Genomic DNA, 19,588 nt, shown 5'->3' with positions numbered 1-19,588 from the left:
ATATCATTTAGGTTTGAAAAGAATTCTCTCCTCTTCACTACCACCTTCTATAATTTCAGTTATAGTACCCTTTACATAAAACATTCTTTTCCTAAGGCACACCATGCCCTATTTATTGCTGCAAAGTCCTGAACTATGTGCCTCAATCTGTCTGTTTTATCATGATGATTACATAAAAACAACTTAAGAATGTCTGCTAAAATTTAGTAACATGAAGTCTAGGATGCCATTATCCAGATTAACTAGAAAATAACCAAGTCTACTGAAACAGTCAAAAAAACACATAGGTTCTATATGCTCTTTCTCCTAAAGGCTGACCACATAATCTATCATGACATTAAAGTTTAGTGACATCTCTGGCTACATATAATCCATACTCAACATCATAAAATAAAATTTTAGGCCAGCAAGCTTTCAGTTTTTATTAAATCCTAATAACAATATCTGATTTTATAGACATCATCCCATGGTGAACATGTTTAAATAAGTGAAAGCAAACCAGTTATCCAAGTCAATATTTTCTGCAGACTAAGCAATAACGACTACACAGAACACTATGGGTAATAACATACACTTGCTCAGTTTTCTTATAATCCATGTTATTTATCAAACTATATCTGCTAATGTTTAAATACAGTAGATTAAGTGACTGCAGTTCTCACATAATACTTTACTTATAGAGTACCTTACTGAGTTAACATTGACAGTTTCACTGACTTTCCAAATTAGCATAATTATATTCAAGGAACAAACTAAAAATAAAATGAAAACTGAACACAGAAAAAATTATGTTATTAAGGGAAAATGAAGAAAAGAAAGGAAAGTGAAATATCACCGGGGTGGTAAAGTTGAACAAGTCTAAACATTTGGAAAAAACAGATCAAGGATGGATTTCAAGAATTAAGTTTATAAACTCAGTGCAACATAAATCTCTTTTTTAATGTAAAGGCTGAGCTGAAACTAAAAGTTCTATTAAACTGTTACTTTTGGCCTTACACAGTACCAACTCTTCTGATCAAAAAAGGCCACAACAGTTAAGATTGTATTACTTGATTTTATTTTACACTAGGTACTGGGCACAGAGCAATTCTCCTTAATAAAGTTGACAGTTAGCTTTGCTCAGAACATTTTTAATAATGCACATTAAAAAAAAAGTATTCATCTTACAAATTGTTCTGCACTCCAAATATACAATAGCTTGGAAAACAACGTTTAGAAAATAAAAGCCAATGTAAAAAGACAGATTAAAACAACTAGAACAGTACAGGTTTTTATATGGCTCAGATGTTACAGTTTTCTTACTGCATCATCAATGTCAGAAATCTGTTCCTTCAGCTGACTCCATTGCTCCGGATTTAAAGAAATACCTAAAACAAAGTTTAAAAATACATAATTAGAAGCCTATTTAAACTTTCTCAAGGATTTTCAAGTTTCCAACTAAAATATTGTTTTACCAAATGGCACAATGCTACAATATTGAGGCAAAGTTCTTATATTTGTTAATTACAGATTCATCACAATTTCCTAAGTACATCAACCTTACATTCAGTTTTACTTCCCCCACCCACATTCTCCATAATACCTACTATAGCCAATAAAAACAAGTGATGGTTTGAGAGTAAGACTACAAAAAGTTATGAAAAAATGAAAGTTTATCTTCATGCAAAAAAAAAAAAAAAAAAAGAATCCCATGCACTTTGTTCATGATACCTATGTTCCACGAATTTTCTAAACTCCACCTTCATGTATCTCATAAATACCTATAAGTCAGCAGGCAGGTTAAGTGGCCCAAATCTGGCATGAGACACTCCATTGTTACATTTGGTCAGTTGCAACATTTGCCCCAAAATTACACAGAAATTCAAGATGAATGACTTTGTCCTACATTCTTTACAGAAGCACTCATTTCATTTTGGAAAAATCCCTGGAAAATTATTCATACAGAACTTCTTAGAATGTATATACTGCACAAGAGTGCATCTAAAGTCATGGCTGCCGGGGTTCAAATCCTAATCCATCAATAACTGTATCATCTTAAAAAATACACTGCCTCCTACAATTCAGTTTCCTCACCAATGAAAGGGTACCTATACCTCAAAGGGTTACTGTGAACTATCAGATCGGGTAATCTGAGTAAAGAGCTTAGAAGTCACCTAACACCTAAGTAAAACTTATAAAAGGTTAGATAATAACATCTGTCTTTCTTATTTATTTTTATTGAAGACTTTTTTTTTTTTTTTTTTTACTTTTTACACATGTATTCGAGCGAAGAGACAGAGATAGTGAGACAGAAAGTGAAAAATCACCCCCGGGGGGGATGGCCACATCACAATCCCTTCTTTCTCCTCCCGGGATCTAGGGTTCACACATACATACATGTGTGCCTGGCTAGAGTTTTGGGGTTTGTTTTTTGTTTTTGTGTATTTATTTAATTCCCTCTTTTTTTTTTTTTTCAAATTTGACCAGAGAGAGAGAAAAGGAAAGTGAAAAAGCAAGCCGCCAGCCCTGGGATTCACACTACGGTAAGCCATGTGGGAATCCACGCCTTTAACCACCACACCACCTGCTGGCCCCCTAGCTTAAGTTTTAAGCCACCAGGTCCAGGACTCAAACCAAGGTTGGCCATGTTGCAGTCCAATGACATAACCATTACACCATCTGCTGGCCCCATCTTTCCTATTTAAGGAGAATCTATTGGGACAACACCCAGAAAGTGCTTTAAAGTGATACTGGAATATTCCTTTCCAGGGTTTCAGTCCCAATAGCTGTATTTAAAACATCTCTTCAAAAAAGGGTTAAGTATCATGGCCAAAAGATACATGACATCATCAAGTAAATAAGGTTCTTACTTGACCTGTGTGCCCCATCAACATTATTTCAAGTAAAATAGGTTATTTAGACAGGTTTTTTGGGTAAGATTTATTTAATTTTATTCATTACTAATTTTTTAAATTTTTCTATGGGGCACATGTGCTCACCAGAGACAGACAAAAAAAAGAGAAAGAAAGTAAGAAAGCACGCTGCCAGCTCCGGGACTCAAACCCCAGTGAACCATGCAGGAGTCCAGCACCTTAACTACTACGCCACTTGCCGGCCCCAGAAAGTTTAATTTAGTCCCAACAGCAGGTAGTAAGCCACTCCACAATACTAAATCCACATGGAAAATCAGGGTTTGATTGCTGAGCTAACCTATGTGCATGGGTATGATTCAGGAAGCCTGGAGGGGAAGATTGTGGCATGCAACCCTACTTAAAGTTGTGATCTGACCCTGTCTCTTCCTCTCATGAAATAAAAAAAATTTAAAAGTTTCAGTTTAGTCTAACATTAAACCTTACCTTTTCTTCCTGGTTTCATTTCACCTTCTGGATCCATCCAATATTCCCTGATATCAATTAGAACTTTCCCTTTGAAATCCCGAACACTGACATATCTCATTTTCCCAATCTGCAAAATAAACAAAACATAAAAAGAGGTGTTCCTTTTGACGATGACATCCAAACTAATATTCATGATTTGTTACATCCTCACCCTACTTCTAATCATAAAAAAGACTAGTATCCTATCAAAATTGCAACCAAAGATGACAGTTGTTTAAAAATATAAAAATAAAATTCTAGGGGCCAGTGGCTGATGTGGTGATGAAAGCACTATGTTCCACAAGGCTGACTCTCTGGCTCAAGCTCCAGACTCAGTGGCCTGAAAAAAATACCAGGCACGTGTGCATACATGTCCAAAATCCCAAGAGGAGAGTCGAAGAGTGGACTATGTCATGAACATACCCTCTAGGGGTGAGTTCTCACTTTCTCTCTCCAGCAAGCACACATGCCCTATAACAAAAACAAAACAATCTAATAAATATTCCTTAGCATTAATACGTAGCAATAAGAGTACTATGCATAGAAAGCCAGATCCCACATGGTTGACAGGCGTTCGAGTCCTGGCTTTAGCAGACTGAAAAACACCACATATACATGAGCCCAGGATCCTGACAGTATAGAGTATTAAGGAAAAAAGGATTGTACCATGACCAAGTCATACTGGGGGCGGAGTTGCTTTCTCTCCCTGCCCCTTTTGTGCGCCTTCTGGCATTAAAAATAGAAAAAAATCTTTCTGAAGAGATAGTATATTAAGGGGCCAGTCAGTGGCATGATAGTTAAAACAGGTGGATTCCACGGTCTGGCAGGCTGAAAGTCACACCAGGCATGTGTACATATTGCCCAAAATTCCGAGAGGGGAATAAAGCAGAGACTGCAGCATGAACAAAGTGCTTTCTCACTTCTCTCTCTCTAACAAGTATGTATGCAAATACAAATTTTTAAAAATAAAAAAAGCACACCTCACATTTCTAATCACTTATAAACATTATTAAGTCATTCAATTTAAGTCCAGAGGCCATGGTCTTTCAAGTGAGCCTGAGAAAAGAACAGACACAGATCCAGTTGGAGACGACCTTGGAGTAAAGATTAAAGAAAATAATGAGGTCAACATGGTGGCTAGAGTGGCTAGGATTTCACATGGCCAACTACATGGTTCAAGTCCAAGACCTGGCTGGCTTGAGATATATACACCAGGCTCATGCACATGTGTGTCCAAAATACCAAAAGAGAATGAAGAAAGAAATGCAGCACAGCCATGCTCACCAAGGTGGTGGTGGTGGGGTGCTTTCTTACTTACACTCTCTAGACAGCACACATGCATTCTTAAGAGGAAAAAATAAAATTAAAAAAATAATAATAATAATAAGGTACCGACCATAAGGTATCATACAGAGGCCACTTGACAAGCAGCTGGCCCTGGCACTCCCTTCTCCTATCTGTCCATTTGATTATGCCCAAAGATTCTATTATGTATGTTGCTTCTTAGGTTTCATGTTCTTTCTTCTCTCTTAACTTCAACTCACTTTTATAATTAGACTGTTCAAAAAGCAACACAAAAACCTAAATAAAGTTCCCCTTAAGTTAAAAAATACATGTATTCCCTATATAAGGGGGTCTTTAAAAGTTCCTAAGAGAAGAAAAAGTGGAAACAAAAGAGTCTCCTTGGCATCCCCACCTGCTTATTCAAGCACTCATGTATGGGTGCATACAAAGCAGGCACCAGTGCCTGAGCAAGTCAATGAGTAGCAAGCTGTGGACTCACCAGGATGAGTCTACCAAAAAGCCAGCAAGCCCAGCCGTGATCCCCAATACCTGCAGCCACCCCCACCCTGGCCAGTGTCCCTGCTGTCCTCCCTGACCATGACACTGAAGCAGATTTAAAAAGAATTAAGTGACCTGCAATGTGATCTACCTTGCTCACTATTCAGCTGAATCTGTGGAAGATGACCTATTCCACTGGCAAGCAACTGCCTTGGGGCCTTCCTGACAGCATCTATCAAGGTGGAGTCTTCCTTCTCACTCTACATTTTTCAACAGGCTACCCTTTCATACCACCAAAGAGTGCTTTAACAAAAATGTATCAGCCCAATCAATATAGACGGTAATGGAAGTTATTTGTCTTGATATTCTGAGGTCACAGTGGTCACTAGCTCTGACTGCATCAAAAGTTTTATTGTCCATATGTTCTCTACTTCTTGATCCTAATCTAGATGACCATTTAGTACCAGATATTGATACTAAATCAAACCAAAAAACACAAAGCATGCAAAAGAATGGGCTCAGAAATATGCAATATAAAATAAAAATTTTTCATTATATTCCAGAGTACTGTAAAATCTAGGGTTTTTTCAGCATTAGCAGTAAATTGAGTGCTGTCTACTGTTTTATTGTACCATGAAACTCTCTGATGTTTACCCATTTTAGAAGTGTTTCTGAAGCAAGACAAAAAAACAAACTTCCAAAAATACCCTGAAGACATATATCATTTTGTATGCATTTGAGATATTATGGTTTTTAAGATACTTGGACATCTGCAATGTCAGCTCACAAGGTCTACAATGTAGCTGAAAAACAACCAAATTATTTTTTGCTGAAACAATATTTTTACATGAAAAAATACTGTTTTAAATAAAATGTTCTCAGTTTTATAAACCTGTATTTGGACTTATTAGCTCACTTTATAATTTGCATTTTTTTTTTACTGTATAGACTAAATATATTCTATTTATATGTATGTCAACTCATTACTTTTTTCTGTGAAGAATACTGGAAAAACCCAAGAGTTGACAGTTAAATGAATGAACTGCATCTCCTTTATCTTAGGATATTCTATAGGGAGACTGCAGATTTCTTAAACCTGAAATGATCTTTACATTGGAAATTCTCCGTACACTGATTACGGAGAAACACTTATTTTGACTTTGTTATATTTGACTTTATTTCAATGTGAATTAATTGCACTGTTAAGGAGGAAGATATGTACCTTACCTGTTGCTATTCACATCTGAATTTCTTTCTGTAGAGGCAAGGTTATGTTGATACCTTCTACAGACCTTACTGTAGCTTTCTCCATATAAATAAAATGGGGGGGGGAAACTGGAATCCATGGGTGAACCAGTGGCATTCTGGTTAAGGAATGCTGGAACCCACATGGCTGACTGCAAAGTTCAAGGACACGACCCAATGGCTTAAAAAGAACAGTGGGTCATGTGGATGCATGCCCAAAATCCTGAGAGGACAATAGAAAAGGGATTGAAGCACAGCCATATCCCCTTGGCAGTGCTTTCTCATTTTCCTTCTTTCTCCATCTCTATCTGGCAGGCGCCTACGCCCTCTAGCAAAAAAAAAAAAAAAAAAAAAAATCAGATTTACATTGTGCTTGGATCTGTACTTTTAGAGACACATTGCTGACAGCACTCCTATGAGCACCAAAAAGAGAAAGGGAAAGTCTGACACAAAATGATTTTGTGATTTATGTTCTTTTTTTATTCTGGATAACTGTACTGTCATGATGCAAACAGTGAAAAACTGCCACCAGGATTTAAAATTAAATCACTTATGAAATTAAGATAAAACAGGCTTTTTGCCTCATATAAAACATTGTTTTTATAACCAGCAGACACAATGAAATCAAGAAGGGGAAAAGAGCCTCCTGCCTCAACCATTTTTATTTTTATTTAGCTGATTTTTTAAGTTTTGTTTGTTTGTTTGTTTTGCTATATAGGGTACACCCACTCACCAAAGAGAGACAGAAAGTAAGAAATCACCCCCCCAGGGGTGTTGGTCATGTCGCAATTCCTTTTCATCCATTCTCCTCTTAGGACCTTGGGCACGCGCCCAGATCAAGTTTTAAGCCACCAAGTCTGAGACTCAAATCACCATCAACTACCTGAAAGTCCAGCGATGTAACCATTACGCCATCTGCTGGTCTCCCATTTTGACTTTTTAAGACAGAGGCTCTATCTAAGTAATTAGAAGATAACTCTTCAGTCTGTCTTTAATATCACAGAAGTCATCTTAGGTAGGTTAATTCCTTATGGAACCAAGTTTTTAAAACTCAGAGCTGAATAAACCAAAAGGCAAGCTTCCAATAATATTTCCTCTCTAGTCAAATTTCTGCCTGAATCATTCCAAAGTTTAAAAGACTAGTGCAGTGATTTTCCTCTAGAATGATTTTCTAGATGCTATATCTAGAGAGCTACTTATGTTGGATATACATCATCTTTTCAGAATTTACAATAATTTCCTCTAGTTCAATTTATAACTGATAGATTAGTTTTTGAATTAAAATAAAACACATATCATGGGCCTGGACAAATGGTGACACAACAGTAAAACACAAAGCTCTGCAAGGCAAACCAACATGAAAAGGCTCCTGGCTGATATCTGAAAAACCTACCTGGCTTAGTATGCTGGGCTTGTGCTTGCCCATGATCCAGGTCTGGCTGAAGGCTGGGAGTGGATAATGGCACCAAAACCCTGTTGGGAATACTGTCTATCTCCTCGCCCTCACTCATAGCAGAAATAAACAAACTTTAAAAAAAAAAAAAAAAAAATCCTGTCTTACTCTGCTTCAGGCCAAGACCAAATTTTCATTTGGATTTTAAATTTGTTAACAACGTAATTCTGGTATGCTGGGTCTGAAAGATTTCAACATTTGAAGACCTAGCAATGTCTAGGAGGTGCCTTCAAAGCACTTTTTTGATGAATACAGAAAATATATAGCTCTATAAAAAAAAAGAAAGAAAAGAAAAACTCATACAATACTAATGGGGGACTGTTTTTCCTTCCAAAAATCTCATCTTTCTAATATACTGGGTCATTGGGAAAAAATGCTTCTTTCCATAGAAAAACAAAAATATGTCATGGGACTTTCTGATACCCAATACTTATCAGCTGTGATTATTAATAAAAATGAAGACCTCATTTTAATATTATATAACCAATGTAGTCTAACATGCAGTTAAACTGATTAAAATTCAGTAAAAAATAAAAACTTAATAAATTTTGGCATAAAAATATATTTTTCTATAGCCAAAATATCATTTCAAGGAAAAAGCTATAATGGTAATGAAATTAAATGCTACTTTCACTACTAACTCTGTGAAAGCCATTTGGAAAGTAAGACTTACGGGGCTACAGGTGGCATGGCAGTTACAATGCTGTATCACAAAGGGCCAACTCTGTGATTCCAGTCCTGAACCTAGCAGCTTGAAAAACTAGGGACCAGCAGTTAATGTAATGGCTATGTCTAGCTGGACTCTCATGTAGTCGACCGCAGTTCAAGTCCTGGACCAGATGGCTTACACGCACGCTGGGTGCATGTGCGTGTGTGGCCATCCCCCCCGGGGAGTGGTTTCTCACTTTCTGCCTGTCTGTCTGTCTTTCTGGCGAGCACATGTGCCCTCTCCCCCCACCCCCCAAAAAAAAAAAACTATGCCGTGTGTGTGTGTGTGTGTGTCCACCCAAAATCTAGACAGGAGGAGCCAGTAGGTGGCACAGTGGTTACTGGACACCCACATGGCCTACCCGGGTGTGAGTCCCAGACCCGGCGGCTTGCTTTCTGGCTTTCCCTTTCTTTCTCCATTTCTCTCTGGTCAATTTTTTTTTTTTTAAGGCAGTAACAACAAATCAAGATTAACAAAAATCATCATAATTCTTTTTAAAAAGAAAATCCAGGGAACCAGCAGTTAGCGTAATGATTATGTCGCTGGACTCCCACGTAGTCGACCGCGGTTCGCGTCCCGGACCTGGTGGCTTAAAACTCACGCCGGGCGCATGTGCGTGCGTGCCCAAGATCACGAGAGGAGAATGGAGGAGAAGGGATTGCAGCGTGACCATCCCCTCTGGGGGGTGATTTCTCGCTTTCTGTCTCTATATTTCTTTCTGTCTGGCGAGTGCACATGCCCTATAGCGAAAAAAAAAAACTCTCCAAAAAAAGAAAATCCAGACAGGAGGATGGAGAAGGAATGGCCAAAGACTTGGGAGAAGGGATTGTGGTGTGTCGCCAGTCCTTTGGGGCGATTTCTCACTTACCCTCTTTCCAAAATCAAAACAATAAGAAAGGAAATAAGAAGACTTACATTCCTCCTAGAAGCAGATTTTCAAAAGGTGACGTGTCTAACAGTCTCAGGAGATAGGGAAACCTTTCTACATGAGGGTTTAGTAACTGAAGCTCATTTTTTCTAGTGAGAAAAAAAACAGCTCTAAAAATTGTTTTGGTTTTCCCCCAAAACTACTTCCACATAATAGAATCTCTAAAATGTGGAGCCTGGTTTCTTTCTTTCTTTTTTTTTTAAAGGTCTCTCTCATAGGTGTGTGCACTCACCAGAAAGGAGAGAGAGAAATAGCGAGGTAAAGTAAGAAGTCACTCCTCCCCCACCCCAAGGAGAAAGGACACACTGCAATCTATTCTCTTCCTTTTTCTTCTCAAGATTTTGGGTGCACATGTGCCCAGCCTATCAGGCCAAGAAGTCCGAGACTCCAACTGCAGTTGGCCATGTGAGTCAAGCACCATAACTACCATGCCACCTGCTGGTCCCAGGTTTCCCCATCTAAAATCAGGGATGACAAAGACAAGATAGAAATCTATTAAAAGACCACAGAAGTATCTACTATTAAGTAGGCATATAGTTAATAGAACCAATCATTATAAAAAAGCCCAAGATAGTTGCCCAGCAAGTACTTAACAAACATTAAAGTAAAATATTACAAAGTAGTCTTTCCTTCCACTTACGTGGAAAAAGTCTATGAAAGGAAGAGTTACTCTCTTGCAGATTTTACATCTCATTCTCCCTGCTATATGCAGAATAAAATCCAAATTCCTGAAGAATTCCTAAGAGGAAGACCCTGAAAGATTTGGCCTTCAGTCTCCTTCCAACTGGACCTCTTGTCTATAACCCGGCCAGACTTTCCAAGCTCCATCTACAAATTCTCTTTTTTTTGGGAGAGGTTTTCACTACAGGGTGCATGCGCTCGCCAGACAGACAGAGAGAGACATACAGACAGAAAGCGAGAAATCACCCCCCAGGGGGGATGGCCACGCCACAATCCCTTCTCCTCCACTCTCCTCTCGAGATCTTGGGCACGCACGCACACGCGCCCGGCGTGAGTTTTAAGCCACCGGGTCAGGGACACGAACCACGGTCGACTATGTGGGAGTCCAGCGACATAGCCATTTTGCTAACTGCTGGTTCCCAATCCACAAATTCTTGATGATCTAAGCTTTTTGCCTCTTCAGTCTAGCACAATTCCCTCTACTTCAAAAGTCCTTCTCTCTCCCATATATTTGACATAGCTGGTTCCTCCTCTGCCTTAAGTTTTAAATGCCACTGTCATAGATTCTCAGTACACCTACTCTCTCAATAATAACCTGTCCTTTTACTTCTCAGCTTAACATTTTATAATCTTGCTTATTAGTGTTTCTGTCCCCAAAAATTCCATGAAGCCAGAAAACATCTACTTAGTTCACTCAGAACCTGGTAAAGCCTGAAATGTAAAACACAGCAAGCATTCAACTTAGTATCTACTAAAAGCAATGAGACCCTTTTATAATTCTTCCTCACATATAAGCATTTACTTTTGTTCTCTATCAAATTAGTTTAACCCAAATCTTCTAAATTACACAGAAGTGAAAGGATTTTTTTAAGAATTATTTTATTTAACTTTATTTATTATTATCATTATTATTTTTCAGTTTGATCAGAGAGAGACAGAGAGGAAGTGAGAAAGCAAGCCACCAGGTCTGAGACTTGAACTGTGATCGGCCATGTGTGAGTCCAGCGCCTTTAACCACCACGCCACTTGCCGGCCCCAGAAGTGAAAGGATTTAAATCCATAACAAATTAATCTGCACTTTATCTATTTTCCTAATCCTGAAGTATAGTAGAACAAAAATGAGTATAAATACCCAACTTCTATATTCCTGTTCTCACTTTAATCCTGGCACACCACTTTGCAAGACCAGAAGAGGTTAATAAACACACATGTAGGCTAGCTTCACTTTCTAGTCAAATAAACGTTTCCCATTTCATTCTGTCCAATCTGATGGCACACTAAGTCTCCCTGAAACTATTCTAATTTTTCCTTCACCGTCTCTTGTTATCCATCCTTTTCTCTTGCCCTTCATCCTTTATTGGAGTATCACCAAACAGACACCCTCCCCATCCATTTTCTCCATGGACAGCTTCAGTCAACCATGCTGGGGATCCCATATGAATATTTCCCAACAAACCTCTCCATCTGCCACAGGAGAGACCCAACATACTTGATCACATCACACATCAGGTCTTGTTTTCATTTCTTGCATAATTCCTCTGGTCCAGTCTTCCTCACCAGCCATTTTATAATTGTCACTATCTGTCCTCTTTGGGAAAACCATCTAAGCCCAAACACTCACAGAGATTAAAGTATACAATTACCTAAGTGACCTCACCTACATCCCCATATCCCCAACACACACCTCACCCTTCACAGATACTTGTACAATGATGACAATTAACAAGTCTCCTTGAACTAAAAAACCCAGAAAAGTTATACTATTCCTCTCCAAGTGATTTCATCAAATTCCTCTAATGAACTTCCCTAACTTTACCTATTCAGGCCATTCCCCTTTTCTATTTCTAACCAGGCCTAAATTAGGCAGGTCATATTGCTGCTTGTTATCCAATAATCTTATTCATACTCCAGAGCCCACTATTCAACCTATCTCTTTCAAGTTACTTTCTAAATGTGCAGTTCTAGATTTCTTTTTCTTGGATTTCTAAAACATTTAAATTTGCACTGTTTTAAATACAGCTGACCCTTCATAGCCATAGGTTCTATATCTGCAGGTGAAACCAACTACAAACAAAATATTCAGGAAAAAAAGGACTGTATCTCCCCGAACCCACAGACATTTTTCTTGCCGTTATTCCCAAAACAATACAAATAACAATTATTTATGTACCACTTCCATTGTATTGACATTATAAGTAATCTAGGGGTGACTTAGTCTTCAGGTAGATATGCACTGGTTATATACAAACACTGTGTCATTTTATACAAGGGACTTGAGCATTTTCAGATTTTGTTATTGAAAGGAGAGGTCCTAGAATCAATCTACCCCCTCCCGGACACCAACAATGACTATATAACAAAACTATAGACTTTTACACTCTAATAATAACGCAGTATCATATAAATTATTTTCTTTTCTATTAATTTGTTTCCTTTTTTTCCTGCAAGATTTTTGCTATAGAGTATGTTCGCTAGCCACAGAGACAGAGAGACACAGAAAGACATAAATCACCCACCAGGGTGGATGGCCATGCTGCAATCCCCTCTTCTCCAGTCTCCTCTTTGGGCACACAGCCACACGTGTCCGGCTTAAGTTTGAAGCCACTAGGTCGGGGACTTGAACCAAGGTCAACCTCGGTTGGGAGACCAGCGACGTAACTGTTATGCCATCTGCTGATCTTTTTTTTGTTTGTTTTAGTATTTCTTTTTAAAGAATTATTTTATTTTAACTTTATTTATTTATTTTAATTTGACAGGGACAGTGAGAAAGTGGGGGGGTGCAAAGTGAGAAAGCAAGTCACCAGGTTCAGGACGTAAACTGTGGTTATCATGTGGGAGTTCAGCGCCCTTAACCACCCCACCACCTGTCAGTCTGTTTTTATATTTTAATAAATATTCTTAGTCAAGAGGATTATAACAGACATAACAGGTTATTATGCAGTATTGGATCAAGTTTTTTTTTTTTTTAAAAAAAGATACTTTTGCTATAGGGTATTTGCATGCACTTGCCCGGGATATAGAGACAGAAAGTGAGAAGTCATCCCCAGGGGAGATGGCCACATCACAATCCCTTCTCCTCCATTCTCCTCTTGGAATTTGGGGAATGCACATACGCATACATGCTCCACCTGAGTTTTAAGCCACCGGGTCCAAGACTTGAAACGCGGTCAACTACATGGGAATCCAGCAACATAACCATTATGCCATCTGCTGGTCCCTAGGTACCTTTCTAAAAAATTTGCCAAAGGGTACATGCACTCTCCACAGACAATAGAGGGAGAGAGAGAAAGCACCCCCCCCCCAAAGAGAAACGATCACACCACATTTCCTCTCTTCTGTTTCTCCCTTTCAAGATTTTGGCCATATGCACACACACACCGTTCAAGTTGCCACATTCAGGACTTACACCACATAGTATGCCATGTGAGATCCAGTACTCTTAACTAACAGACCATGAACTGGCCCACATTAAGGTACTTAAAATTTTTTTTTCTTCATTCATGACTGAATGTGAGGGAGGGAGGAAAAAAGAGCAAAAAAGGGGAGGAGGAGAATGGAGAGGTAGGGAGGGAGAAGAACTAATGAGCACCCTCAACAGGATCTGGTCACATCTTGTGATTCCCTTCCTCTAGTCCTCCAGCCCATCAGATCTTGAGCACTCACGACTGCTATGCAAAGCTGAAGAAACACGTGAAATCTAGTTTATCTTGAGTAGCACATTACTACTGCACCATGGATCTGACACAGATTAAGATACTTTTATTTTTCTTAAGATAATGCTAGATAATTTATCTGGCTTAATCACCAACTTACTTGAAACATGTTATCATCTCTGCTGCTGCTGCTCTGTTTGGAAGATGACAGAGCTCTAGAAGTTTCACCAGTCTTTTGCTTCTTTACAGGTTTTTCTGGAGCAACTTGCTTTTTCCTCTTTAACTTGGAATACAAAAAGGAATAACAGTTAAAATTAGCATACATAACAGTAAAACATATCTACGCCAACTTATTCATTAAGGAAACAATCATAAATGTATAAAGGATTTTAAAAACTTAATGAAAACTGCAAGTATGAGTTTATTTTTATACAAAAAAGTTGAAATTCACAGGCTTTCTTCATAACAGGCATTTTCCATGAACTCTTGAAAACTCCTGAAATAAACTAAGTTTCACTTAACAATAAAGTATTATTACTCTGCCTCTAATAAATACTTAAATCCAATTGTGTTTCCAATTTCCAAAGAATACTTCAGGCTTGAGTGGTCATTTTGTGGATGGTGATCTCTTATATAACACTTCTTTGCTCGAGTTAAAAAGATGGGAGGCTGGCTGCATTTAAACTTTGAGAAATCACGAGTCTATTCATCAGTTACTTATTTTACACAAAACAAATATACTAAGTAGGAAGAATACAACTATTCCATTACTATGGCATTACTAACTTATTTTTATGCCCTGCCTATTCCATAAAGGATTTAAATTGGATTAAAGAATTTAAGATTATACAAAGTTAAAGAAAGCTATTTTATGCTGGGCACTTGAGGTCAACAATTCAAAAATTTCCTCACAAAACAACCACTGAAGATACAGATAGCGGGGACTAGCAGATGGCATAGCAGTTACGTTGCTGGACTCCCACGTAGCTGACTATGGATCGAGTCCCAGACTTGGAGGCCTAAAACTCGCCGGGAGCATGTGCCAGCATGCCCAAAATCCCTAGAGAAAGGATTGTGGCATGGCCACCCCCCACCCCGCCGGGGAGTAATTTCTTGCTTTCTATCTGTCTCTCCCCAGCAAGTGCTGTGCCATATACCAAAAATCTCTCTCAAAAAAGATATAAACAGCAATGTATTGTTAGACTAGCATTCAAAACACGTTTTTAAAAGCAGTATTATTCTAAAATTGTCTATATAACCTAATTCTCAAAAGGAGTTAACAGCTAAGGAACCAGCAGTTGGCATAATGGCCATGTTGCTGGACTCCCATGTAGGTGACCACGGTTCGAGTCCTAGACCAAGTGGTTTAAACTCATGCAGGGGGTGTGTGCTTGCGTGCCCAAGATCCCGAGAGGAGAATAGAGAAGGGATTGCGGTGTGGCCATCCCCCCCCATGGGGGGGGTGATTTCTCACTTTCTGTCTGTCTCTGTCTTTCCGGCAAGTGCACTCGCCCTACAGCAAAAACCTCTCCCAAATAATAAAAAAAAAAATTTTAATTTAAAAATAAAGGAGCTAACAGCCCATAAAAACCACTAGAGTACCCAACCTAAACAGTAGAGGGCAGTCATGTTTCTTCTCCTAGAAAAGCATATTAAAAATATTTTAATGCTACTAAATTAACTCACTAAATTAAATCAAGTTATGTAAAATATTTTACATACATGTAAAACAAAATGAAAAACATGGATGAATTTCATGTAAGTGCTTACAAGATTACTAGAGCTATGTTGGACAAACAGCAAAAAATTAGCTCAATAAGCAGAAAGCAGTAATTATAACTCTTTAAATGAGGATCTAAGTAGTCCCCATGGACTAGTACATGTCTAGCACATAAAAGCTTAATACAAACTTGTCATGTGAACATATGCAAAGGCTACACTGAGCATATACATAAAACTCACAGATTTCTTCTTCAAATACAGCTATCTATACTCTTTGAAGCCTTACTTCAACTTTCCAGAAGGTAATACATTGTGTATATTTACTTCCAAGGTTCCAACTTCAAGATTCTCCCATAAGCTCTTCTTGTTCTTTCAGTTAACACTAAACTTTGGGGGAAAAAAGATAGGAGGGGAGGGTGTCTTCTACTGTTGAATAAACCTCTGGAATTCAAAGTACTATTACAACTGGTTGACTATTTCCTTACAAAAGAGATATATACTGATTAAGAAGAATATAACCAACTTATTCTAAGATACATTTATTCATATATATAAACTTCTATGAGATAAAGGACAGTTCTGCAAGCAAGGAACTCTTGACCACAGGGTGAGATGTTCAGTTATGCTCTACTGAGATGCTCAAGTAGAATGCACCACTTAACAGCAGTTGTCATCAAATGCAGAGAAAGCCTATTCTGTCAAAATGGGTTGCTTCACGTTAGCTTTACTGGCTGCTGATTTACTAAAAGGAAGAGACCAGAACAAATAATATTCAAACTTAAAACTGTACCGAGCTTGAAATTTAGCAATACTTACGAGCAGAATAAATACTAATGGCTCCAAAGACAGTCAAAATTAGTATTTGCATTCAAAAATTCAGGTAATTTGGCCCAACTACAATACCTAGAGATTACACAGATTTCTAAATAAAGGCAAATAGTGGCTTTGACCTAATTAAATTCTATTCCCCTAGGTCTAACGCATGGTTCTACAACATTAGAGTTCCTAAGATCCTCAAAAGAAGACTTAAGTCTGATTTAAGTCCTAGGAATGTGGAGGTGCAACAAACATCCTACGCAGTGGGCAAGTGGTGCAAAGGTGATAGGCACTCCCAGAAATTCATTTTAAGATTGTGATATGCTGGGACCAGCAGATGGCATAATGGTTATGTCGCTGGACACCCACATAATCTACCACAGTTCGAGTCCCGGACCTGGCAGCTTAAAACTCACACTGGGCACATGTACATGCATACACAAAGTCCCAAAAGGAGAATAGAGGATAAGGGATTGTGGGATAGCCATCCCCCTGGGGAGTGATTTCTCACTTTCTGTCTTTCTCTGTCTCTCCAGCTAGCACACATGCCCTAAAGCAAAAAAACTCACTTAAAAAAAAAAAAAAAAGGTTGTTATGCCTTTTACTATCTTTCAAAAGTGAATGCAAGTGATATTGCTAAATTATCACAACAATGATGGGCAATAATAGTCACCTTCTTGTCAACTTCACTGTCAGAATCACTGCCAGAAGAGCTTGATGAAACAAGTTCCTTTGATTTAGGCATTCTGAAAGGAAAACACATTATGTAAATGATTTATTTACAACTGCTATATTACCTTCCACTTGCTCTATTATCTCTTCCCCAATCAAAAACATCAAAGATAAGTCCTATGGTTCCTTCTATCATTTTTTGTTACTGGAGTTGTTAACACTGAGCACAAATTTTCATTTGTACTAAACTGCAAATAACGTGAACAACAAAATATTCTGGACACAGTAAGAAGGAACTAAATGTCATATACACTCACACTCCTATAATAACTCTTTCTCAAAGCCAGTCGATCTTTCTTCTTCATTTTAGTGGGGTTACAAGTTTATGAATAGGGTAAATTGCAAAAAGGCAGCTGACAACAATGATTACTAAAATCAGAAAAACAAAATGTGAATAATTCTACTCAGCATTGCTTTATTCTTCTGAATTCATACCAGTGTAGAATTATTCAGGGGAATTGACTCCAACATTCCTACAACAGAAGCAGCAGCTGCAGATGTGACATATAATTTTGCCATTATAATATTTTCATATTTCATATAGTAATTTTGTCTTTATCATCAAAACAATCGGTATTAATTCAGAGTTTACAAAATGATACATGGGGCTTCAAAATATTTGTGGACAGGGCCAGAAGGGGCCTGATTGTTAAGGTGCTGGACTCACATGTCCAACCACAGTTGGAGTCCCAGATCTGGTGGCTTAAAAAATCACTCTGGGTGTGTGTACCCATGTGCCCAAAATCCCAGAAGAGAAATGAAAGGGAACGGTTTGGAGAAGAGATTGCAGTAAGGCCATCCCCCTGGGGGGTAATTTCTCTCTTTCTTCTCACTATGTCTCGTCTTGGTCTCTAGCTAGCACACATGCCCTATGGCAAAAAGCTTTAAAAAAAAGTTTGTGGAGGGGGAAAAACTCATCTTTTAATTCCACTTTTCCACTAACTTTCTAAAGCCCCCTCGTATATAAGTCACAAGAATAATTTTCTACTAGGGGAATATAATTTAAATTTGAACAGTCTGTTTATAGGAGAGACAAAATCTTTCCTCAAATTCACAGCATGCAAATAGTTTCCCAAGTTCCCCCCAGAGAGGCAGCAGTCTAATGCCTTAAGTGGATGTTTACTGAGAGCCTGAAGGCAAGGCAAAAAGCAAACCAGTAAGCCTAAACCCAAATTTCAAGAAATTCCAAAGTTATATGGGTCCCTCTTTTTAAAGTCATTTATTAATAAATATAATACCAGGTGGTAAACCACTAATTACCCAAGTATCATTTGTTCCTTGTATCTCAGAAGAGGCTGGGTCCTATTAATTTTTTTATGCCCTGAAGGCCCTAATAAACAACACACAAAATTTTTGTTACATAAAGAGGAAAAAAGACCTTGCTTTCTCAGTTAAAAAATAATGTATCATAACTCTCTCTCTAGATTATACTTGCATTAGCACTGGCATTAAATGTGATCCACAATAGGAGGTCAAGGTAAAGGAAATGGGCCATCCCCATCTGGTCATTAAATTCAAAATGCTCAAACGATGCCCTATCCAGCCAAGCTGATTTTAACTGGTAATTTCTCTAAAATGAGAAGAGTAAATTGTGAAGGAAGCAGCAACGTTCATAACCACCATTTGTTCATTTTTTTCCTGGTACTGTTTCATTTCACCACCTAATCTCCAAAGTCAGTTCAGTTTTTTTGTGCTATTTGCTAACACAACTCCCCAAGAAACTTTTCTTATCTTAAAGGTACTTAAACCGAACGTAATCAAGTATAACTGCCGTCTGTCAAGCTGCCGAGGAGCCTAAGATCATTTCGAAGAATCCCCTTGTACTTAACCCAAATAAGTCTACTCGAAAAAACACGGTATCGGTAACTAAAGCCAGACTCTTTGAACGTTTGACAAAATATATTTTTACTTTTAATAAGTCTTTATAGTTCCGAGAGGGGGGAAGGAGCCAGGAACTGGCTCGTAATTTAGGGACACGACACTAAAAGCGTTACTGCACGTTATCTACAAAAGTCAACTTAAAAAAAAAAAATCTTTGGTCTTGCTTTTCGGCATGGGGAAGGATAATAAAAACCGACGAGAAAATAAACTTAGGAATGAACAGCACTTGAATTAGGCACCAACACGCGGGTGACAAGCACGAGGGGGTAGGGAGGTCGGTACCAGGAAGCTGCGAGAAGCTAGGGAGCAAACCCAGCAAGCCTAAACCCCAGGGGCTGGCAACGGCTCCGGGGAGGAGGGACAGGTTGGTCGGAGGGGGCGTGGGAGGCGGCCAAGTGCGGAGCAGACCGTGTGGGAAAAGGAGGGACTTGCACCAAGCGCCATTTTCTTCCCTCGACGCGTTCCCTCCCCCCGCAAACCAGCCGTCCTCCCCGGCCGCGGCCCCTCTCGCCGCCCCCTTCCGACTGGGTCTGCTCTCCCCCGCGCCCAGAGCGCCCCCGGCCCGCAGCGCGGCGGCGGAAGCACCGAGCGAGGCCAGGGGGAGGGGCAGGCCCGCACGCTCCCCAGTCG

At 38.8% G+C, this 19,588-nt stretch overlaps 1 protein-coding gene and 1 pseudogene across 1 annotated transcript in view; one reads left to right on the top strand and one right to left on the bottom strand.

Moving 5' to 3' along the window:
• Positions 1–396: 396 nt before the first annotated feature.
• Positions 397–19,588, bottom strand: part of SUB1 (SUB1 regulator of transcription) — a 27,667-nt gene continuing 8,475 nt past the window's right edge. The window contains exons 2-5 of the mRNA XM_006148500.3: positions 17,019–17,091; positions 13,968–14,090; positions 3,336–3,444; positions 397–1,367 (exon numbers count right to left, since the gene is read on the bottom strand). Of these exons, the coding sequence (XP_006148562.1) occupies positions 1,288–1,367; positions 3,336–3,444; positions 13,968–14,090; positions 17,019–17,090 (384 nt within the window). The 5' untranslated portion in view covers position 17,091 and the 3' untranslated portion in view covers positions 397–1,287. The remainder of the gene's footprint in view (positions 1,368–3,335; positions 3,445–13,967; positions 14,091–17,018; positions 17,092–19,588) is intronic.
• LOC102473110 (X-ray repair cross-complementing protein 6-like) overlaps positions 18,608–19,588 on the top strand; it is an 18,403-nt pseudogene continuing 17,422 nt past the window's right edge.

Source organism: Tupaia chinensis, unplaced genomic scaffold (assembly GCF_000334495.1).
Source record: "Tupaia chinensis unplaced genomic scaffold, TupChi_1.0 Scaffold000237_1, whole genome shotgun sequence".
NCBI classification, from domain to species: domain Eukaryota; kingdom Metazoa; phylum Chordata; class Mammalia; order Scandentia; family Tupaiidae; genus Tupaia; species Tupaia belangeri.
The sequence above is the reverse complement of the archived record's forward strand: the minus strand, read 5'-3'. Positions and strand labels throughout refer to the sequence as shown.